The sequence below is a fragment of the Carcharhinus amblyrhynchos genome, chromosome 7, assembly GCF_965287045.1.
Source record: "Carcharhinus amblyrhynchos chromosome 7, sCarAmb.v2.hapA, whole genome shotgun sequence".
Classification (NCBI taxonomy): Eukaryota; Metazoa; Chordata; class Chondrichthyes; order Carcharhiniformes; family Carcharhinidae; genus Carcharhinus; species Carcharhinus amblyrhynchos.
The window spans coordinates 19,627,896-19,652,496 of NC_137330.1; the positions used below are offsets into that span (position 1 = coordinate 19,627,896).

The 24,601-nt window shown below is 43.7% G+C and overlaps 1 protein-coding gene across 23 annotated transcripts in view; it reads right to left on the bottom strand.

The window, feature by feature from the left end:
- The window catches only part of LOC145344815 (regulating synaptic membrane exocytosis protein 1-like), a 743,305-nt gene that overhangs the window by 316,902 nt on the left and 401,802 nt on the right, over positions 1 to 24,601 (bottom strand). For all 23 annotated transcript variants that reach the window (XM_080191997.1, XM_080192005.1, XM_080191995.1 and 20 more), the window contains 3 exons: positions 13,701 to 13,768; positions 8,156 to 8,266; positions 3,395 to 3,494 (listed from right to left, as the gene is read on the bottom strand). In XM_080191997.1, coding sequence (XP_080048123.1) covers positions 3,395 to 3,494; positions 8,156 to 8,266; positions 13,701 to 13,768 — 279 coding nt within the window. The remainder of the gene's footprint in view (positions 1 to 3,394; positions 3,495 to 8,155; positions 8,267 to 13,700; positions 13,769 to 24,601) is intronic.

Genomic DNA, 24,601 nt, shown 5'->3' on the forward strand with positions numbered 1-24,601 from the left:
TTCACCATTTTCCACCATGTGGGACAGCTCAGTAAAATCTAACCACCTCCTAGCTGGCTCGGGGGTGAGGGGACTCCTCCTGATCAGGTATTCTGTGGCTTATGAAGGGTACCAAAGGCATCGGGTCACCCCCTCCCCCCACCCCCTCCATCCCCTTCAATCCCCAACACCCTCAGCAACATTTCCCTCATTCCTTCTTACTTGCATTCCAGGGCATCCTCTCTGGTCACCAATCCAATCCAGCTGAAATACTAGCAGTGACACTGCTCCCAGTGGCACATCTGGGACCGAAGAGCTGAAGAGTCTCTTCTAGACTGGCCCTCATCATTCTCTGTGACTTCCTCTTGTCCTATAGCTCCCCGCTAGCTTAGCCTTCTGCCATCTATGCCTCAAATTAGAATTATTTTCACTAGAAAGACAGAGGCTGAGGGGAGACCTGATAGACATCTACAAAATTATGAGGAGCATACGCAGGGTGGATCGTCAAAGGCTTTTTCATCGAGTGGAAGTGTCAATTACAAGGGGGCACAGATTCAAGGTGAGTGGGGGGGAAGTTTAAAGGAGATGTGCAGGGGAAGATTTTCACACAGAGAGTGGTGGGTGCTTGGAACATGCTGCCAGAGGAGGTGGTGAAAGCAAGCACATTAGCAACATTTACCAGGCATCAGGATGGGTACGTGAATAGGGAAGCAATAGAGGCATCTGGCCCAAGAAGGTTTTTTTTAGTTTAGTGAGGGCATTATGGTCAGTGCAGGCTCGGAGGGTTGAAGGATCTGTTCCTATGCTGTATTGTTCTTTGTTCACCATCTGGAATTTTCCATAAAGATCACAAGACGTAGGAGCACAAGTAGGGCATTCGGCCCATCAGATCTGCTCTGCTATTTAACGAGAACATAACTGATCTGATAATCCTCAACTCCATTTTTCCACCTTATCACCACAACTTTTGATTCCCTTACTGATTAAAAATCTGTCCATCTCACATGGAACTCACATAATGAGTCAGTCTCTATAGGTTTCTGTGGTAAACAATTCCAAAGATTAACTTTGGGAGTCAGTTAGTTTAGCTGTCTGGGTGGCTGATTTGTGATGTGAAACAGTGCCAACACTGTGGGTTCAAATCCGATACTGGCTGAAGTTATTTATGTAGGCCCTATGTTCTGAACCTTGCTCCTCGCCTGAGGTGTGGTGATCCTCAGGTTAAATCACCACCAGTCAGCTCTGGTCATCTGGGATTATGGTGACTTTACCTTTACCCTCAGACAAGAAATTCCTCCTGATCTCTGTCTTAAACGGGTGACCTGTCACTCTGATATTATGCTCTCAGGTTCTTGACTCTCCCACAAGAGGAAACATCCTCTCCATTTCCTCCATTAAAGTATCCTTGAAAATTAATCTTTCTGATCAAGCAGTTTGCTACTATTCCAAATATCTCCTCTGTATATATCCTCCTTTGTACATGGGATTTAATGGGATTAAGAGTTATAGATAGGCCTGGTAGGTAGGGATATGATCGGCGCAACTTGTGGGCTGAAGGGCCTGTTTGAGCTGTAGTGTTCTATGTTCTTCCTTGGAATTTTCACAGTAACTTTTTGTTTAACATGACTTTTTGTATGCCACAATGAAGCACCTTGTAACTTTTGTAAAGTTAATGAACCATTTACGAACGTGTTACTGTGATAAGCGCTGCATCCAGAAACAATAGAACATAGCACGGCACAGTGGTCAGCAATGCTGCTTCACAGCATCACGGACCCCAGTTCAAATCTGGAGTGGCTGTGTGGAGTTTGTAAGTCCTATCCATAACTGCGTAGGTTTACTCTGGGTGCTCTGGTTTCCTCCCACAGTCCAAAGATGTGCAGCTTAGGTGGATTAACCATGTTAAATTGTTCCTTAGTGTTCAAAATTGTGTAAATTAGGTGGATTGGGCATGGTAAATGCTAGAGGTCATGGGAATAAGGCAGGGCTGTGAGCCTGGGTAAGGTGCTGTTCCAGGGAGTCAGTGCACTTTTGATGGGGCTACACTGTTGGGATTCCAAGATTCCATAGTATCAATCATGCTCTACATCCTCTGCCAACTAGGTTTATGGCATTTTGCCTTCATTTAGTTGGGAAATCAGTAACAAGCTTTTACTGTTAATAAAAATTTCATATAACAGCGCCTGATTCAAGTGCCATGTCATAAGGAACATGTTCTAATAAACATCAGTATAAAAACATTTCTTCTTCCTGCGCACCACCATTTAAAGCAGCATGGAGACAAGGATGGAGAGTGGGAATATGGAAGACAGCAAGGGCGAGGGAACGAGTAAGAGGGGGGAGAGAAAGTGGAGGTGAGCGGGGGGGAGGTGACAGAGCGATGGGGGGGACAAAGCGAGAGGAAGATAAATGGAATTTTGGTATTTATTGCAAGAAGAATGGAGTGTAAAAGTAGGAATGTTTTATTGCAGCTGTATAGGACTTGTCCATCTGGAAAACTGTCTATGTTTTGGTCTCTTTATTTGAGTTCAGAGAGGGTTCACTCAACTCATTCCTGGGACGAAGGGATTTAGCAAAGAACGGTTGAACAGGTTGGGCCAATACCCAGAAGAATTAGAGGTGATCTTATTGAAACAGTTAAGGTCTTGAGGGAATTTGATTGGGTGGATGCTTATTTGGGAACATACAGTAAAAATACGAGGTCACCCTTTTAGGATGAAAATGAGCATTTTTTTCTCTCAGAGGTTTGTTAATCTATGAAATTCACCCAGAGAAAACAATGAAGGCTGGGTCATTGAGTGTATTCAAAGTTGAACTAGATAGAGTTTTCATTAACAAGGGAGTAAAGTGTTATTGGGATAGACAGGAAAGTGAAGTTGAGACCATAACCAGATCAGTCATGACCATATCAAACTGCAGAGGAGGCTCAATAGGCTGAATGGCCTACTCCTGTTCCTAATTCCAGTGTCATTATCTCCCTCTTGATAACAGTTTAGAATACTTTATTGGCTGTAAAGCACTTTTCCAAATCCTGAGGTCATGACTCTCTTGCCTTTCTCCTAATGATAATGCTCAATCTCACCCACTTTGTATCAATTTGTGAATCATATCCTCTGACAATAAGAAATTGATGAGAAGGGAGGATTTCCTCTGGACACTGTAATCCCATCATTAATCATGTACATTTTTGCAATTTTTACACTTAGGAATTTGGGAAAGTCCAAACAGGAAACCTCTCCAAGTTTCCTTTATTTATATAATCGACAAGTATGTGTTCTACACAAACAAAGCTTATAAAGCTATTAGATTGCTATGCATTTACTGGACAGCGAGAGATAATAGGGAATGTCACAACATAGAAAAAATAATTTTACAGAGCTAGCCATGAAGATAGATGTGCAGAACATTTACTTACCAGCTCTTAAATGGCCAACAACATCAGCTAAGCTGCCTTTTTTAACTTTAGTGATGAAGGCCCCGAGTTGCCCTGTTTCTGTTATCTTTCCTCCAACCACCTGGGTGATAAGAATATCAAATTAACTCCACCAGAAATCAATCACTGTTTAAATGTGATTGAAGGAAGCATTATTCATACTCAGTAGCCATTCTCAATAATCACACTACTGTACACAGTAAGGAGTTAAATAGGTGATGCATTGTAAATGACACCAAAGCCACATCTTAGTCACTGCCCCATTATATAACTGTAGGACAAGATCTCCAGTTTAGTTTATTCATTCACAATCTGGAGTGAAACGGAGACATTCAAACCGGTGGAGGTCTGGATTTGATTCCCAATCTATATTGAGCTGATTGGCCACGCTAATTTGGTATGGAAACTTTTTTGCTTTTGTCCCTTTGTGTTTAGTAAGGTAGGACCTGGAGAAATCGTAACATTTAGAGCACAGGATTCTTATCATCTTGTCTAATAACAAGGGTAGGAGCAGTTGCGTTGAAGTTCAAGGTCAACGAAGAGCAGTTCAAAGGTCAGGTTTTAGTCAGACAGAGTCAGAAGCAGGAGAAGGTGACTGAGGTCTGCTGTCATCTCTGAGGGGTGGACTGGCAAGCTCCTGGCTGTAAGGGATTTGGAGAAGCCATGAGATCTGAAAAGGCATCAGAAGGTAAATAAGGTGGTTAAGGAGACCTATGGGGTACTTGCCTTTATTAACTGAAACATAGAATATAAGAGCAGGGAGGTTATGATGGAGCTGTATGAAGCACTGGGTAGGCCACAGGTAGAGCACCTCGTGCAGTTCTGGTCACCACGCTGTAGGAAGGTAGTGATTACACTAGGGAGGATGCAGAGGAGAACCACCAGGATGAGGGGCACAAATCAGCTAGAAAAATCAATATCTTTTCCCAAAGGTAGGGGAATCTAAAATAAGAGGGCATAGGTTTAAGATGAGAGGGGGGGAGATACAAAAGGGTACAGAAGGGTATTTTTTTCACACAGAGGGTGGTGAGTGTCTGAAACAAGCTGCCAGAGGTAGTACTAAGGCGGGTACAATTTTGTCTTTTAAAAAGTGTTTACACAGTTATATGGGTAAGATGAGTATAGAGGGATACGGGCCAAATGCAGGCAACTGGGACTAACTTAGGGGTTAAAAAAAGGGCAGAATGGACAAGTTAGGCCAAAGGGCCTGTCTTCATGCTGTAAATTTCTATGACTCTATGTTGCCTGGGCTGTAGTGCTTCAGGTATCAGGAGAGGCCGGATAGAGTGGTGTTGTTTTCCTTAGAGCAACGAAAGTTGAGGGAACACCTGGTTGAAGTGTGAGGGGCATAGATAGGATGGATAGGAAGAATCTTTTCCCTTTAGAGAGGGGTCAATAATCAAGGGGCATAGATTTAAGTTAAGGGGGCAACGGTTTTTAGAAAATATGAGGAAAACCTTTTTTCACCCAAAGGGGTGGCAATACAGAACTCACTCCTAAAAGGGTGGTAGAGGCAGAACCCTCATAACATTTAAAAAATATTTAGATAAGCACTTGAAAGTTATATAGCATACAAGGCTATGGACCAAGTGCTGGAAAGTGGGATTAAAATAGATAGTTGCTTGATGGCTGGCATGGACATGATGGGCCAAAGAGCCTCCTTCTATGTTGTGAAACTCTAGGAGAGGCAATCTCATCAAAAAAAATCAAACAACTGTGAAAACCCATTTTTCGGTGAGCTCTCACTCACAATTTTATGCCACCCAGTAGAAAAGAAAGGCAAAGCATGATTCCCTCCAGTAGGCGGAATCTGTTCTCACCAGGAAGCCAGCTGATGAAAATTAGTGGGCACCATTGTATATGCACCAATCTCAGAGAGATGTCACTCCCCCCAACCTCCTGGATATTGTCCCCTCCAATCCTGGATATCACCCCCCTGACCACTCCCCACCATCGCTGGCCTCCCTATGTGATCAATGGCCTGATGCACTCCACCAGCTGATCACCAACCTGATCCCCAACCCACTGGTCGATCGCCACCCCAGCTGATCCCCAAGTGCAAAGTTATCAGCTGCCTCCCTCCTGCCTCCCCTTAGGACACGTCTTCAGGTCCGCCTCTTCATCTTAGGCCTCACACCTTGGCACGGGGCTCAATATGCTGGGGATTATATGTGATCCTCGCCAGTGAGGACTTCTAACAGTAAGGCCATTACGGCAAGTGAGCCTGGACAATTCCATCCTGAGCTCTCTATGAGAAACAAACATAAAGAAAAATACAGCACAGTAACAGACCCTTCAGCCCACCAGCCCCGTGCCCATCATGATGCCCTAATTAAACTGAAAAACTAATAACATTTAAATTCTGATTTTAATATTTAAATCAACTTTACATCCTTTCTGGGTGCAAAGCTGAATTATGTTGGCTTCACAGGATCAGCGGTATTGCGAGAGGCAAATTGCCTCTCTCACAATCTTACCGGCTCATCCCGTGGTTGCCAGTAAGATCGACCACTATGACTCCAGGTTGGTGAATCCATGTTAGGCAAACTCAACACTTTGAAGCAGTGGCACTCTTCTGTTTATGGCTAAAGAGCTGGTTTTGCCTGTGAGTCAATGACGGAGTGCAGACTTGGGAAATAAGGGGAAAATTGCTTCAGGGGCCTCTAGAGGTGAGCAGTTATCAAGGCTGATTTGGAGCTACTTTTGGAAGAAATTCCAAGAATAGACCTTCAAAAGGAAAGAATGAAGAATTGCAATCTCTCATGAGGGAAGCAGGTTTTTAACAAGATTTTTTATTCATAGTAAACATTCAGGTCTGGGTAGTTTGCTGAGAAATCTGTGGAATCCGCCTAAATTGCATCTTGACAAAGGAGCAGCGAGCTCTCCAAATGCTACTGGCGTTTGCTAACCAAATAAACCTGTTGGCCTTTAACCCAGTGTTGTGAGACTTCTTACTGTGTTTACCCTAGCCCAACGCTGGCATCTCCACATCACATCACACACGCCATTTATGGTACTAAGAATTGTGTTTGACCAGTTTGCCTGTGTTTTCAAATTGATCCCATATTAATTTTGAATATTAGAATATAAGATAGATAATGTAAATTGCTTTACTTTTCTGACCTTGTATGGGAAATTCTATTTTGCTTGTTCAAAACCATGGAATTTCATTGCTTCATTGTCTTAGCAAGCATCAAACCTTGTCTGCTTAACACAAAAAATGATTAGTCCCTAGCCAGATCATAACATAAATTTGAGGGTGTGGTTCAGCTTCATTACAAAATGAAGTTGGGAAGGAAAAAATGAGGCAGAGTTTTCACTGAAAGTGGCATGCTTTCTGCTTTCGTATCTCAGGAGAGGTAATGTCCTAACTTTGAGATTATTAACACAAATGTTCTACAGCACAAAGCGCAGGTTTTCTGTTGGAAGAAATCTTTCATCACAGTGAAATTACTAAAGAAGTCATAACTTGACCAATTCCAATGTATCCCTGAGAATGCCAATATAACTTAATTAACAGGGATCAAGCTCGAATCGTTGGGCTCTATTTTACCATTTTGATTCTGAGTGTTGGGCAGACTTGAAATTGGGAGTGTTTCAGATCTGATTTTAGGACCTGTTTTCAGGCTCAATTTGGAACTGAATTGTCTTACATGCTCTGCCTGCAAAAAATATCAGCAATTCCAAATCTGGCGTTCCAATCAGTGCCTCCAACTGCGCATGAGCAGAGAAAAAAAGATAGAATGCTGCTCCCCTGCCACATTTCTCCCGGGCCGAATAATGCAATGTCAGTTTTTCTGAGATGACTGTTCATCATTTAAAACAAAACTTCATTTTACTGGTGGATTTTACACAGATACCATTTTCAAGAACTCACTTTCAAGCGAAGGAGAGTTCCCAACTCTTTGGGCATACTTGTTCTCTTGTTTGAAATAATACATCTACATCCTTCCCGGGCCAGATAATACCTCCCCCGGCCCCCACAGACATTGCCCCACCTCCACAACATTGTTGACCCCCTTATCCTGCCGCCACCCAGACCTATAGCTGGCCCCTCCCCCTTTCCCACCACTGATCTCAAGCACAGTGGCAGAGGACCCACCCCCCTGCTCCATGTCTGATTTTACCAAGTTTTCGCACCCAAAAACGGGCACAACGCAATGGTAAAATCGGGCCTATAGTGTCATGCAGTGCAGAAAAGGCCCGTCAGCCCACCGAGTCTGCACCAACAGTAACTACCACCAAAGTGATGCAAATCATCATTTCTAACACTTGTTCTATATCCTTGAATGTTACGATATTTCAAGTGCTCATCCAAATACCTTTTCCTCAATACAATTTGGAACTGAACTGTCCTAAATTGAAATTTGTATCCAGGAGTAAACTGTGTATGACACATGGTAAAACCTACAATATTGAATGGTTCATTGCTCATCTATGATGCCTGTGTCACACCTTTTGCAATGCAGAATTGAAACAAGATGTGTGCTTCGAGTAACCTCAGCTGATGACAAGGCTGATGTTATTTCGCTCACATTGTGCTTTCAGTCACCAGCACATTTCTTAGATTTAACAAGTAACGTGTAGCATGAAAGTTGATGGAACCCAGCAAATACTTTGCACAGACTTCAGTACATATTTACAGGAATGCTAGTTTTTCCTAAAGAGATGACTGTTCATCATTTTAAACCCAACTTCATTTTACTGGTGGGTTTTACACAGATACCATTTTCAAGAACTCACTTTCAAGCCAAGCAGAGCTCCCGACTCTTTTGGCATACTTGTTCTCTTGTTTAAAATAATACGTCCAATAAGACGATCTCCTTCTTTGGATGGTTGCCATGTAACAGGATGCTGTCAATTAGAAAGCACTGATTAAATCATATTAACCAGAAACCAGACATGCAGTGGCTCAAATCATCTAATCTCCAGATATTTGAAAATGGGACGCAGGTTGGTTGGGAGACATAGGACCCTACGGTTATCCTGATTCTCAGGATCGCTGTAGTAATGTAGGAAGTTTAAAATTCCAAGGAGCTGATTTTCACTGTCTGGGGTCCTCGTAATAGTTTCTATCACTAAGATCAGGGTCAGTCACTTGGGCCAGATATGTGGGACTTACCCACATACTTACTCAGCAAATGTAACATTGGTAAATATCTGGTCTAACTCAGGGATCAGGCTGCATATCATGACAGATCACCACAAATTATAGAAATGTAGAGGTTTACAGCATGGAAACAGGCCCTTCAGCCCAACCTGTCCATGCCAACCAGTTTTTAACCTTAAGTTAGCCCCAACTGCCTGTGTTTGGCCCATATCCCCCTATGTAACTGTCCTTACCCATGTAACTGTCTAAAAATACTTTTTAGAAGACAAAATTGTACCCGCCTCTACTACTACAATGTATGCTATTGGAGATGATCCCCTCAATCATCCTTACCCACCACCAGACAACCCTGCCTGATCCAGCCCAATGAACCACATTAATCCCAGACTATTCAATTATACCCCACAACCACCTAATTACACCCTGATCAGAGCCAATGATCCCATGACCAGATGACTACCCAGCCACCCACTCATTGTCACCCAACCACTGCCCACTCACTCATTTGCCTGCCCACTCACTCAATTAGCCATTCACCAATTCGCTAACGTATTCACTCATGCACCCAAGCACTTAAACGCTCGCTCGGCTGAACTCCTAGTTCGCTTGCCCACTCACCCACTTACTCACTCACTCCCCGCTCGCTCACCCACCCACTCCCTCACTCACTCATCCATGCACTCGCTCCCTCACTTACCCATGTCGAGAGAGACAGAGGGACGGAGAGGGAGAGGGTGAGTGAGTGAGAGTGAGTGAGTGCACATAGGCAGGCAAGGGGAAAGCGAGCGGGCGGAGGGCGGGCAGGAGAATGAGAGGGCGGGCGGGTGAACAGATAGGAGAGCGGGTGGGAGGGAGAGCAGACGAGAAAGCAGGAGGTAGGCAGGAGAACGGGTGAGAGAGCGGGCGAGCGGGCGGGCAGGCGAGAGAGTGAGCGGGCGGGTGAGAGAGCGGGCGGGCGGGCGAGAGAGTGAGCGGGCGGGTGAGAGAGCGGGCGGGCGGGCGGGGAGGGAGGGCAGGCGGGCGGGCGAGCAGTCGGGCGAGCAGTCGGGCGGGCAGCGGGGAGAGCGGGTAGGCAGCAGGATGGCAGGGTGAGCTGTTGGATAAGTGGATGGGCAATGGGGCGAGCGCAGTGGGACGAGTGGGCGGGCAGCTGGCCGGTAGGGCGGGCGTATGGGCAGCGGGGCAGGCACAGTCACCCACTCACTCACTCACCGGTTCGTTCACCCACCCTCTCACTCATCCAACTGCCTGATCACCCACCCGTGTGCTCGCTCATTCACCCGCCAGTGCATTTGCTCACCCACTCACTCGGGCGCTCTCTCACTCGCTCACCCACACGCTCCCCTGCCTGTGTATCCTTTCGCTGCTTACCCTCCTGCTGGCCTGCCCCCTCACTCACTCGCCCGCCCCCTCACTCACTCACTCGCCCACTCGCAGTGATCACAGGATCTGCACTGACCTTCTTTCTACACCTGCTGCTCCAGGAAGCGGCACAGGGCATCTTTAATAGGATTGCACAGGACATGGCTGTATGATCCAATCAGCCCATGCTGGAAACCCATGCTCAACCCGAGCCACCTTCTATCTTTCTTCATCTAAATCAATCCTTGCAACTATCAACTCTCTTCTCCTTCATATACCTAACAAGTTTCATTTCAACCACTCACATTTTCTCTGGATGAAGAAGTTTCTGTTCTGAATTCCCCCTTTGGATTTCTTGGGACGAACTGATATGAGTTCTGCTCTTCCCCACAAAAAAAACATTCTTCCTTTATCCATTGCTTTATCCAAAACCTCTCACCATTTTAAAGATCTCACTTCCATCACCCCTCAAGAGAATAGAATCTTTGTCTCCCCCTTCTCCTATTAAGTATCTTACTCCAATTTGCCTGCTGTAAACAGAGTAGTTTGGGGTTGGAAATCAGTTTTACATGCCACCTGATAGACCCAAAAAAAGACCCAAATCATGGCATGTGTGAAACAGGCATCCAACTCAAATCCAGCCAGTGCTTGCTGGGTAAAACAGGTTAAACATCAAGGTTAAAATTTCTTGCAGCAGCACTGATGCTAATTCAATTCACTCCACATGACATCCAGAAACAGCTGTACTTCAACCCAAACAACTAAAATGACATGCTGACTGTGTAGTACAAAAGATATGAATTCAAAAACTAGCCATGCCTCTGGCCAAGCTGGTCCATTACAGCTGCAACACCTGCATCTACCCAGTAAAATGGAAAATTGCCTAGATATATTCTAGCCACAAAAAGACAGACAAATCCAAATGGACTAATTAGTGTCCCGTCAGTCTACTCTCAATCATTCGGGAGTGATTGAAGATGTCGTCAATAATGCTATCAAGCGGCATTTGCTTAGCAATAATCTGCTCATCAATGCTCAATCTGGATTCAGCCAGGTCACATCGTCCGATAAATTATTTCACCCTTGGTCCAAACATGGGCAAAACAGCTAAAATTAACAGTTGAGAGTGACTGCCCTTAACATCGAGGCAACACATTTGTGACATCAGTAGCCTTAACAAAATTGAAGGCGTGAGGCATTCGTTCAAAAACACCCCACTGGTTTGACTCATACCTAGCACAAACAAAGATAGCTCTGGTTGCTTCAGGCCAACCATCTCAATCCCAGGGCATCACTGTAGGACATCACTGTCTTAGGCACAACATGTCCAGCTGTTTCATCTATGATCTTCCTTTCACCATAAGGGCAGAAGTGGGGATGATTGTGCAACAATTTTCCATTTTACTGGGTAGATGCAGGTGTTGGAGATGATTGTGCAACATTCAGCACCATTTGCAACTTCTCAGATTCTGAAGCAGTTCATGTCCATCTGTAGCAAGATGCGGACAATGATCAAGCAAGTGACATGTTTTAGAAAAAATTATTAGGGATAGGATTTATAGTTATTTGGAGAGTAATGAATTGATTGGAGATAGTCAGCATGGTTTTGTAGCGGGTAGGTCGTGCCTTACTAACCTTATTGAGTTTTTTGAAAAAGTGACCAAAGAGGTGGATGGGGTTAAGGCAGTTGACGTGGTATATATGGATTTTAGTAAGGCGTTTGATAAGGTTCACCGTGGTAGGCTTCTGCAGAAAATGCAGATGTATGGGATTGAGGGAAATCTAGGAAATTGGATCAGGAATTGGCTAGCAGATAGGAGACAGAGGGTGGTGGTTGATGGTAAATATTCGTCATGGAGTTCGGTTACGAGTGGTGTGCCTCAGGGATCTGTTTTGGGGCCACTGCTGTTTGTAATTTTTATCAATGATCTGGATGAGGGTATAGTTGGGTGGATTAGTAAATTTGCTGATGACACCAAAGTCGGAGGTGTGGTAGATTGTGAGGAAGGGTGTCATAGTTTGCAGGAAGACTTGGACAGGTTGCAGAGCTGGGCCGAGAGGTGGCGGATGGAGTTTAATGCGGAGAAGTGTGAGGTAATTCACTTTGGTAGGAATAACAGATGTGTTGAGTATAGGGCTAACGGGAGGACTTTGAATAGTGTGGATGAACAGAGGGATCTAGATGTATGTGTACATAGATCCCTGAAAGTAGGGAATCAAGTAGATAGGGTTGTTAAGAAGGCATACGGTGTCTTGGCGTTTATTGGTAGGGGGATTGAATTTAGGAGTCGCAGCGTCATGTTGCAACTGTACACAACTCTGGTGCGGCCGCACTTGGGAGTACTGTGTGCAGTTCTGGTCCCCACATTACAGGAAGGATGTGGAGGCTTTGGAAAGGGTGCAGAGGAGGTTTACCAGGATGTTGCCTGGTATGGAGGGGAGGTCCTATGAGGAGAGACTGAGGGATTTGGGGTTGTTTTCGCTGGAAAGAAGGCGGCTAAGAGGGGATCTTATTGAAACATATAAGATGATTAGAGGTTTAGATAGGGTGGACAGTGATAGCCTTTTTCCTCGGATGGAGAAAGCTAGCACGAGGGGGCATGGCTTTAAATTAAGGGGGGGTAGTTATAGGACGGATGTCAGGGGTAGGTTCTTTACCCAGAGGGTGGTGAGGGATTGGAATGCCCTGCCTGCTGCGGTTGTAAATGCGCCTAGTTTGGGGGTGTTTAAGAGATCCGTGGATAGGTTTATGGACGAAAAGGGATTGGTTTAGGTTAGAGGGTCATTGTTTTTTAATTGGTCGGCGCAACATCGTGGGCCGAAGGGCCTGTTCTGCGCTGTAATGTTCTATGTTCTATGTATGCCACACAAGTATCACCGACAAGATGCACTGCTGCAACTCACCAAAGCTCCTTTGACAACACCCCGTGATCTCCATCACCAGAAGGACAAAGGCAGCTGATACGTGGAACACCACCACCTGCGTAGTTCCTTCCAAGCAACTCACCACCCTGACTTGGAAATATATCACCATTCCTTCACTGTTGCTAGGTTAAAAATCCTGGAACTCCCTGCCTAACAACACTATGGGTTTACCTACACCACATGAACTGTAGCAGTTCAAGAAGGCAGCTCACCACCTCTCTTGCAATGCCACATCCCATGAATGTGCAAAATATTTATCTCAATATCCATACACACACTGTTCAATTTCACAATTGTGGGCGTACAATCATCATACAATCTTAAAATCCTTACAAATGCAGAAAGAGTCCATCTGGCCCATCGAGTCTGCACTGATTCTCCAAGACAGCACCCCCCACCCATGCCCTCCCCTCTGCCCTATCTCTATAACCAATGCATTTATGTTGGCTAATCCATCTAACCTACAGACACACACCCACAGGCACACACACACACAGACACACACATACACACAGACACACACACATAGGCACACACACACACAGACACACACATACACACAGACACACACACACAGGCACACACACACACAGACACACACACATACACACAGACACACACACACAGCTCAATCTTAGCACATTACTGACTGTAATAACACCAACTATATTCAGATCACATTGCACTGTTGGCTGTTGTATCTCGTGCATTCCTGACTTTATATAACTATCTGTAAATTAATCCTGATTCAACACCTTGTTAAAAATTAGAATCTGCTCTAAGTGCTGCATTATTTAATATTAACTGTACTGTCTTTGTTAGTAACAGCATTTTAACTGTACATCTACAACAACTGAGAAAGAATTTGATGTTAAAAAAAATGTTTCTTACCGAGCTGACAGGTAATGTCTCACTGCTGTGCCATGTGACTGGGTCCAACCAATAGTAATCTAAATCACCTTAGAAGGGAAAGAACACAGCTGTAAAGTACATATAGCCAGAACATCAACAAAAGCATCCCTGTCTCAATAAGCCTGAAATTCTTTAATAAATCAACTGTACCCAATTGTGTATGCAGCATGCTTTCCAAACCATACTCTCTGAAAAAACAGCTGATTCATTCTTCAACGCAATTCTTTCTTCCATTTTCTTGCACTCTGATGAAACATCCCTTTTCTGGCTCACCATTTTACTCACCAATTTAGACAGTTTAACTTCTGCCCTCAATCTTTATAATCTTTTATCTTGGTGGGAAATTTTATTTATTTTGCCAATGCTTTTACTGATCTTGAAAATTGCAAGCTGTTCACCCCAGCCTGTATATTCCGTGCCAACAGATGTGCCAGGGTAAAATCTCATTCTGCCAACTGATGCTTCTGTTTCTTGAGGTCAGCCTCAATCAAATGTTTCAATGAGTCAACAGCAGTTGAAAGTCTCCAAACCAGATGCTCGAACTGAACAATGTAGAAGCTGAGGTATCTGAATTTACACATGAATTTGAAGCTTTCAAGGACTAAGGATTATTGTCAGCTAGGTCCATACCTGCTGACTCCACACTTGTCACCAACTTCCAGTTGTCAGCCAATAATCGTATATCATTGATCATGTTACTTAGTAATGCTGGATTCCTGTTTAGCATGAATGTTAAGTGATGTCCAGCGCTACATAGAAGTTAACAATCAAAATAATTACACATGAATTAACTCCTCATTATCATGCTACTTAAACATGTTCTTGGGGAGCAAAGACTTTTGAATCCATGGCTTAGTAATGTACCATGTCACACCCTTCAAATTTAATTTGCCTCCATTTGGGAACTTCCCAGCATTTACTAGTTTTAAAGTCTTTGTGACAATTCTTCTACTGAATCTGTTTCAACCCTGGTCCCTGGCTCAATGGCACAGTTCCTTCTTGTCCAAGCAGTGTCCCAGGAAATACAGCTCTCTCCCATACCACTCTTTCAACCGCAAACTCAACCCCAGAATGTTTTTCTTTACGTCAATTTGCACATTATGTGGCGAATGATCTGGAGATTATAACCCTGAATGCCCTCTGAGATTGCCCAGTAACTCATTCGGTTGTATCAAATCAATGCAGAAATGATAACTAAGAAAATGACGAGACAGAATGTCTGGCATTGACATCAGCTCTGTGACAATACTGTACCTTTAAGAAATGTTTTTCAAGTCTTTTTTACACAGAGGGTGGTGGTTGCCTGGAACTTGCTGCCAGGGGAGGTTGTGGAAGCAGATACAACAGTGACTTTTAAGGGGCGTCTAGATAAATACATGAATAGGATAGGAATGGAGGGATATGGTCCCCAGAAGGGTAAGGGGTTTTAGTTCAGTCGGGCAGCATGATCAGTGCAGGCTTGGAGGGTTGAAGGGACTGTTCCTGTGTTATAATTCTTTTTGTTCTTTGAGTCATGTTTTTGTGTAGGATTTTCTCTTAAACAGTCCATCCAAACACCAATGCCACTGGGATTGTATCGGACAGCCCTATATTGTTACTACAACAGCATAATTGCTCCCAGTTGCTCGAATGTTTGCTTTAATTTATGATATTCTGTTGTTTTCAGTGTTTTCTCCTGGGGTTTGGCGAAGTAGAACTTGATTAGATTGATTGACAGAAAAATCAGGTGACTCGGCTTATACAGAAATATCAAACTCAGTCTGCTACTTGGGAATCTTTAGACAGAACACCCAGAGGAAACTCACACAGACAAGGGGAGACTGTGCAACCTCCACATAGTCACTGAAGGCTGGAATCAAACCTGATTCCCTGGCACTGTGAGGCAGCAGTGTTAACCACTGTGCCACTGTTTCTGGACTGCTTCACTCTGATATTACATAGAACATAGAACATAGAACACTACAGCACAAACAGGCCCTTCGGCCCACGAGTTGCGCCGATCACATCAACACCTATCTATAACCCCCAATCCCATAAAACCCCATATACTCATCCAGAAGTCTTTTAAAAGACCCCAGCGAGTTCGCCTCCACCACCACTGACGGCAGCCGATTCCATTCACTCACCACCCTCTGAGTGAAAAACTTACCCCGAACATCACTTCTGTACTTTCCTCCGTGCACCTTAAACCTGTGTCCTCTCGTAGCGACCATTTCAACCCGGGGAAATAGCCTCTGAGAATCCACCCTATCTATTCCTCTCAACATTTTATAAACCTCTATCAGGTCGCCTCTCAACCTACGTCTCTCCAGGGAAAAGAGACCCAGTTCCCTCAACCTAACTTCAAAAGGCATGCCTCCCAGTCCAGGCAACATCCTTGTAAATCTCCTCTGTACCCTTTCAATAGCTTCTACGTCGTTCCTAGAGGTGACCAGAACTGCGCACAGTACTCCAAATGAGGCCTGACAAGGGTCTTATAAAGTTGCAGCATTACCTCCCGACTCCTAAACTCAATCCCTTGATTAATGAAGGCCAGTACACCATACGCCTTCTTGACCACCTCTTCCACCTGCGAGGCCGATTTAAGAGTCCTGTGGACCCGGACCCCAAGATCCTTCTGCTCCTCAACACTACCAAGACTCCTGCCCTTGATAGTGTACTCATTCATCCCGTTGGTTCTGCCAAAATGGACGACTACGCATTTATCCGCGTTGAAGTCCATCTGCCACTTCTCCGCCCAGTCCTGCATCCTATTTATGTCCTGCTGCAACTTTTGACATCCTTCCAGACCATCCACAACACCACCGACCTTCGTGTCATCAGCGAACTTACTTACCCATCCTTCCACTTCCTCATCCAGGTCATTTATGAAAATGACAAACAGCAAGGGTCCTAGAACAGATCCCTGGGGCACTCCACTGGTGACTGACCTCCATTCAGAAAAAGACCCATCCACAACCACTCTCTGCCTTCTGCAGGCAAGCCAGTTCTTGATCCACAAGGCCAAAGGCCCTCGGATCCCATGCCCTCTCACCTTCTCAAGAAGTCTTGCATGGGGGACCTTATCAAACGCCTTGCTGAAGTCCATGTACACCACATCCACGGCACTTCCTTCGTCAATGTGTTCAGTCACATTATCGAAGAACTCAACTAGGCTCGTAAGGCACGACCTGCCCTTGACAAATCCATGCTGACTATTCCTGATCATGTCAAACGTCTCCAAATGGTCGTAAGTCTTGTCCCTCAGAAGCCTTTCCATCAGCTTACCAACCACTGAGGTCAGACTCACCGGTCGGTAATTTCCCGGGCTATCTCTGTTCCCTTTCTTGAAAATAGGGACTACATTCGCAATCCTCCAATCTTCCGGAACCTCTCCCGTCTCCATTGACGACGCAAAGATCATCGCCAGGGGCTCTGCAATCACTTCCCTCGCCTCCCACAGTATCCTGGGGTATATCCCATCTGGTCCCGGCGACTTATCAATCTTGATAGAATTCAAAAGTTCTAATACATCCTCCACCTTAATATCCACAAACTCAATCTTTTCCATCTGCTGCAAATCCATAGCAAAATCTCCCAGATCAGCTTCCACCGTGAATACTGAGGCAAAGTACTCATCCTTTTACCTTTCACATATTTATAAAAGGCCTTGGGATTCTCCTTAATCTTACCCGCCAAGGTCTTCTCATGACCCCTTCTGGCTCTCCTAATTTCCCTTTTAAGCTCCTATTGACAGCTTTGTCCTCTTTACTAACAAGGTGCTCATTCAATATCTCAGCCCTGTCCTTTGTTTTCGTGTAGAATGGCACACTTTGCTGCTAACCACCTTTTCACCATTTATATGTTTATAAAATACTTTTGGTGCTCACTTCCATGTCAAATCATTGTTGAAAATAGGGCAGAGATAATCAGATCAGTCAGACCAGTGAGTTCTGGAAAAGCCTTCAGAGACAATAATCTGAGCAGAACTAATTGGTAGTTGGGAAAGTATGGGTAGATGAATGAAACCATGTTTGAAAAAGGTCTTTGACGGGGTATTGGAGAGAGCTAATAAGGAAGGAGGACAGATGTTATCTATTTGGTTTATCAAAAGACATTTGACAGACTCAGTAGCAAAATTAAAGCTCAAAGTAATAGTGTGAAAGAAAAAAAACTGGTGAAGCAGAAAGCGGCCAGCTTGGTGGCATACTGGTTAGCACAGTCCCAGGGACCCAGGTTCAATTTTGGCCTCAAGTTACTGTATAGGGTTTGCACATTCTCCCCATGACTGTGTGGGTTTCCTTTGGGTGCTTTGGTTTCCTTCCACATTCCAAAGATATACAGATTAGATTGACTGACATGGTAATTGTCCCCTTGGCATCAGAAGGATGGGCAGGATAAATATTTGGGGTTAGGGGATAGGGCCTAGGTAGGATTTTTGTCAGTGCAGGCTTGATGGGCCAAATGGCCTCTTGGGCACTGTAGGGATTCTACGATTCAAAAACAAAAAGCACGGTGAGTGTTCAATTTTCCCACTGATGTAAGACATGCAGTGGCATCCTGCCAAGAGAACACCAATCCATATATACCAAAAGCATGAACTTAGGCATCCAGGGCATAATTTAAAAGCTGGCAGATGACACAAAATCATACCTGCATCCCAGACAAGGGGAAGCAATGGCTCAGTGGTGCTATTGCTAGACTATTAATCCAGAAACTCAGCGAATGTTCTCGGAACCTGGATTCGAATCCCGCCACAGCAAATGGTGGAATTTAAAATCAATTTAAAAAATTGGAATTAAGAATCGACTGAATTAAGAATCGACTGATGACTATGGAACCATTGTCGATTGTTGGAAAAACCCATCTGGTTCACTCATGTCCTTTAGGGAAGGAAATCTGCCATCCTTACCTTGTCTGGCCAACATGTGACTCTAGAGCCACAGCAATGGGGTTGACTCTTGGGCAACTAGAAATGGGCAATAAGTGCTGGCCAACTAGCAACGCCCATGACCCACAAATGAATAAAAAAAACGCAAAAAAGGAATTTAAAAATTCAGGAGAATAAAGGAGATGCAGATGTATGGCAGCTGAAATTTGATAGAATGAAGTATGAAATTATACATTTTGGAAGGAAAAATGTGGGGAGGAAGAAACTAATTTTAAGGTTGGGTGAAGGAATGAACAGAGAGGCACTGGATGCACTGCAGGGAACTCATTAAGTCCCCTCAGACAGCACACTCCAAACTCATGAGTGTTATCATCCAGAAGGAAGTCTCACAACACCAGGTTAAAGTCCAGGAGGACAAGGGCAGCAGACACGTGAACACCACCACCTTGAGGTTCCCCTCCGTGCGATTGACTTGGAAATATATCACCATTCCTTCACTGTCACTGGGTCAAAATCCTGGAACTCTGTCTCTAACAGCATTGTGGGTGTACCAATGCCACATGCATTGCAGTAGTTCAAAAAGGCAGTTCACAACCAATTTCTCAAGGGAAATTAAGGATGGTCAATACAGTGATGTCCTCATCCCACGAATGAATGAAAGTAATGCATGTACGGAAGTCATGAAATATGGCTGAACAAAGCTATTAAAGGCATATCGGATACATGATAGAGACACTGAAACCAACTCTGGGCACTGCACTTTAGCAAGAATGTCAAGTGCTTTACTAGGTTGATGACAGGACAGCAGTAATGCAGACAAGGTGAAAGAAGTAATCTTCTTTAAGAAAAGTTTAGGAGATTTCACAATCATGAAAAGTTTAAGCAAACTAAATAAAGAGAAACTGCTTCCAGTGGCAGACTGTGATAAAAATAAAATATTGCAGATGCTGGAATCTGAAACAGAAGTAGAAAATGCTGGAAAATCTCAGCAGGTCTGACAACATTTGTAGAGAAGGAAAAAAGCAAACGTTTCGAGTCAGGATGACCCTTTGTCAGAGCTGGGTTTATCCTGACTCGAAACACTGATTCTATTCTCTCCCCAGTGGCAGATTGCTCAGTGACTAGAGGACACAGATTGGTGTATACAAATCGCTCTATAACAGGACACAGGTTATTGTGTACAGACCGTTCAGTAACTATTTTATTTACTAGGTTTCTATGAGATCCTCCCTTATTCTTCTAAACTCCAGTGAATATAATCCTAACCAACTCAATCTCTCCTACGTCAGTCCCGCCATTTCTGGAAACAGTCTGTTAAACCTTCTCTGCACTTCCTCTGGAACAAGAACATCCTTCCTCAGGAAGGAGACCAAAACCGCACACAACATTCCAATTGTGGTCTCACTAAGGCCATGTATAATTTCAACAAGACATACCTACTCCGGTACTTGAATCCTCTCGCTTGAAGGCCAACATACCATTTGCCTTCTTAACTGCTTACTTACAGCGATTGGTGCATATCATGCGTCGGCCCACCTACTCAACTTGTCCAAATCACTCAGAAGCCTCTCTGCATCCATTCCACAGTTCACCCTTCCTCTCACCCAGCTCTTACATTCCTGATTACATCGGAAGAATATGGAGTAACCCTTGTTCTGCAACTTGGCTTAATATGGAGGTATGTTGTTCCAGATAAATTAAAATAATATCCTAAATGACCTTAAATTGAGTTCCAGATTTCCGACAAGTGATTGAATAGACTTTAATCAGACAGTAGAGATAAGTGAAATCAGAAGTGACATTTATTCACCTCTGACAATTCAGCAATGCTAAAGATTTGTAGCAAGTAATTTATCTACAGATCAACTAAAAAAGTGCATGGCACTTACAGATCCAAAGAGTAGAAACAATCATAATTAAAGAGCAGCGAACACAAGTATTATTTTATCTTGATCATGTTACATGATGGAACATATTTTCCAATATAGTTATATGACTTAGTTTAATTTTAAATCACAAATCCAAATTTACCATCTTATGTTAGGCCCATCCTGTCCCAGCTATTGACAATATGAGGATTTCAACAAAGGCTAGATGAAGTATTCGTTTAGTATATTTAATAGAACATAGAACATAGAAAAGCTACAGGACAAACAGGTCCTTCGGCCCACAAGTTGCACCAATCATATCTCTACCTACTAGGCTTACCTATAACCCTCAATCCTATTAAGTTCCATGTACTCGTCCAGAAGTCTCTTAAAAGACCATACTGAATTTGCTTCCACCACCACCGACAGCGGCTGATTCCACTCATCCACCACTCCCAGAGAAAAACTTATCCCTGACATCTCCTCTGTACCTACTCCCCAGCATCTTAAACCTGTGTCCTCTTGTGGCAGCCACTTCAGCCCTGGGAAAAAGCCTCAGAGAATCCACCCAATCAATACTCTCAACATCTTATACACCACTATCAGGTCACCTCTCATCCTTTGTCTCTCCAAGGAGAGAAGACCAAGCTCTCTCAACCTATCCTCATAAGGCATGCCACCCAATCCTTGTAAATCTCCTCTGCGCCCTTTCAATGGCTTCCCCATCCTTCATGTAATGAGGTGACCAGAACTGAGCACAGTACTCCAAGTGGGGTCTGACCAGGGTCTCATACAGCTGCAGCATTATCTCCCAACTCCTAAACTCAATTCCTCGATTATGAAGGCCAGTACACCATATGCCTTCTTAACCACGTCCTCTACCTGCAAAGCCAATTTGAGAGTCCTATGAAACCCGGACCCCAAGATCCTTCTGATCTTCCACACTGCTAAGAGTCTTACCCTTAATATTATATTCCGTCATCGCATTTGACCTGCCAAAATGTACCACTACACATTTATCCGGAGAAGTCCATCTGTCACTTCTCCGCCCAGTCTTGCATCCTATCTATGTCATGCTGCAACTTCTGACATTCCTCCAAACTATCCACAACACCACCAACCTTCGTGTTGTTGGCAAACTTACCAACCCATCCCTCCACTTCCTCATCCAGGTCATTTATGAAAATCACAAACAGCAAGGGTCCCAGAACAGATCCCTGGGCCACTCCACTGGTGGCCGATCTCCATGCAGAAAAAGACCCACACACAACCACTCTCTGCCTTCTGTGGGCAAGCCAGTTCTGGATCCACAAAGCAACGTCCCCTTGGATCCCATGCCCCCTCACTTTTTCAAGAAGTCTTGCATGGGGGACCTTATCGAAGCCTTGCTGAAGTCCATATAAACCACATCTACTGCTCTTCCTTCGTCAATGTGTTTAGTCACATCTTCAAAAAACTCAACCAGGCTCGTAAGGCACAAACTGCCTTTGACAAAACTGTGCTGACTACTTTTGATCATACTATACTTCTCTAAATGTTCATATTTCCTGTCCTTCAGGATCTTTTCCATCAACTTACCAACCAATGAGTTTAGACTCACTGGTTGGTAATTTCCTGGGTTACCTCTAATCCCTTTCTTGAATATAGGAACCACATCCGCAATACTCCAATGCTCCGGAACCTCTCCTGTCTCCATCGATGACGCAAAGATCATCGCCAGAGGCTCTGCAATCTCTTCCCTCGCCTCCCACAGTAACCTGGGGTTAATCATCATGAAATATGATACTTAAGGCACAGATGAGCATCATTTACTATCTGAGAGTTGAATTTGCAGCTCAGCAATTGAGCTTTCAAATTAAACTAGGTCCTTTTAGGGATAATAGTAAAGTCAGATCACTCAAGAATTTTTATCTGAAAACTGTATATGAAGGAATACTATAGGATTACCAGAGTTACTACACAGCATGATACAGGGGAAGCAGGGCACATCAACTGTCTTCTCTCGAATAGAGCTTCTGTAAATAACCTAGAAACATCAACAATTGCTAATTCTTCCTAAAAAAAAAACAAACTTCATACTTTAGATCAATAATGGAAGATGACTCGTGACATTACCAACTATCTCAAACAAAGCAAGTTTTTAAAAAATCATGAACGAGGAAGGTCAGTTACCATCAACACTTTTAGATCCTCAACTTGAGTTTTAATTCACATACAAATGATAAAAAGTTTTGGAAAAAAAAAGTGCAAACCATCTGCATTCAGGACTTTGCCACACTATTAATTTTTATCTGTCCCTGAGTGTGAAGTTTTATGAAGAATCTGCAGAAATCCAGCAAACATATCATCTCACACAATCGCAGCTGAGCGCTGAACCCCATCAACAGTACTCACTGTGCAACCTGATCTCCAAAGTTCTGTTACTACCGGAATTATGGCAATGGAAATCTCTGCCATTTTTTGTGAAAAGCACAGTCTGCATTCACAAGCTACAGTCCTGAATTGCCAAAGCAGCAGCATCACATGACAAAGTCGAAAATGCTCTAATCATCAGTTTAAGATTCTGCAGGATGTTAGTCATTAGTTACATTTGCTAACTACAACCTCAACTGAACAAACTGGGATTGATTTGATGAGTCCTATTATTAACTGCCTGAAGAAACAGAAAGTTGTAAATTCTGTCCCAGCAAGACAGGTGATTAATAGCCTGAAACTGGTGCAATAAGATTGACTAGAAAGCCTACACAAAATCAGTCCAGTCAACAGCATTGCTGAGGCTATTCCTACCATTTACCAGTGCAATTCATAGTTTGTGTATATGCAACATATTATGTTTTAAAACAAAAAGATCAAACAAAATTCACTATATCATACCATCTGCACACGCACATTAGAGAAAATATAATCTTCTTCCAAAAATGTATTCTATTTACAAGATTAATAAAAACATTATATGATTGTTCAGAGTCAACATCACAAAATATGAAGTGAAAATATTTTCTTCTAATGTTGCATGTACTCACTTCATTTACCAATATTTATTCATATTCAATTCCATGTCAAATATTCAGCCCATGAGGTTTACAGTTTCCAGTCCCTTGAAACACTTAGACAATGACCACTGTGGTTTGCAATGGCTGGCCCAAGCTTTAATGCATTCCTCAGCACGCAATCCTGGACCGTGCAATGCACTGGTCTGCAACACACAGTTGTCAAAACTGTATTCGCTGGAAAACTAACACTAACACTAACACTAACTAACACTAACACTGGTCGCCTCACTATAGGAAAGATGTAGAAGCTATTGAGAGAGTACAAAGGAGATTTACAAGGATGTTGCCTGGACTGGGAGGCATGCCTTATGAAGTTAGGTTGAGGGAGCTGGGACTCTTTTCCCTGGAGAGACGAAGGTTGAGAGGCGACCTGATAGAAGTTTACAAAATGTTGAGAGGAATAGATAGGGTGGACTCTCAGAGGCTATTTCCCCGGGTTGAAATGGTTGCTACGAGAGGACACAGATTTAAGGTGCAAGGAGGGAAGTTCAGAAGTGATGTTAGGGGTAAGTTTTTCACTCAGAGGGTGGTGAGTGAATGGAATCGGCTGCCGTCAGTGGTGGTGGAGGCGAACTCGCTGGGGTCTTTTAAAAGACTTCTGGATGAGTATATGGGGTTTAATGAGATTGAGGGTTATAGGTAGGTCTGTAGGTTGGTAGGTGTTGACGTGATCGGCGCAACTCGTGGGCCGAAGGGCCTGTTTGTGCTGTAGTGTTCTATGTTCTATGTTTCAGGTTGACCAAATAGCATCTTCCACTGAGTCGATGATCTTTCAACAGCAGTTGATATTTGTTGTTTGAGGGTGTAATGGGTAGAGTTGATCAAGGAGAACCAGTGGAAGTGGTTTATTTAGACTTTCAGAAAGCTTTCGACAAGGTTTCACATAGCAGACCACCATGTAAAGTTAAACTGCACAAGATTGCGGGTAGGGTCTTGAGATGGATAGAAAGCTGGTTAGTAGGTCAGAAGCAAAGAGTTGGCACAAATGGGTTTTTTTCTGATTAGCAGACAGTGATAGTGGAGTAGTGCAGAGAGATGTGCTCACATTATATATTAATAATTGGAAGGAGGAACTAAATGTATTATCTC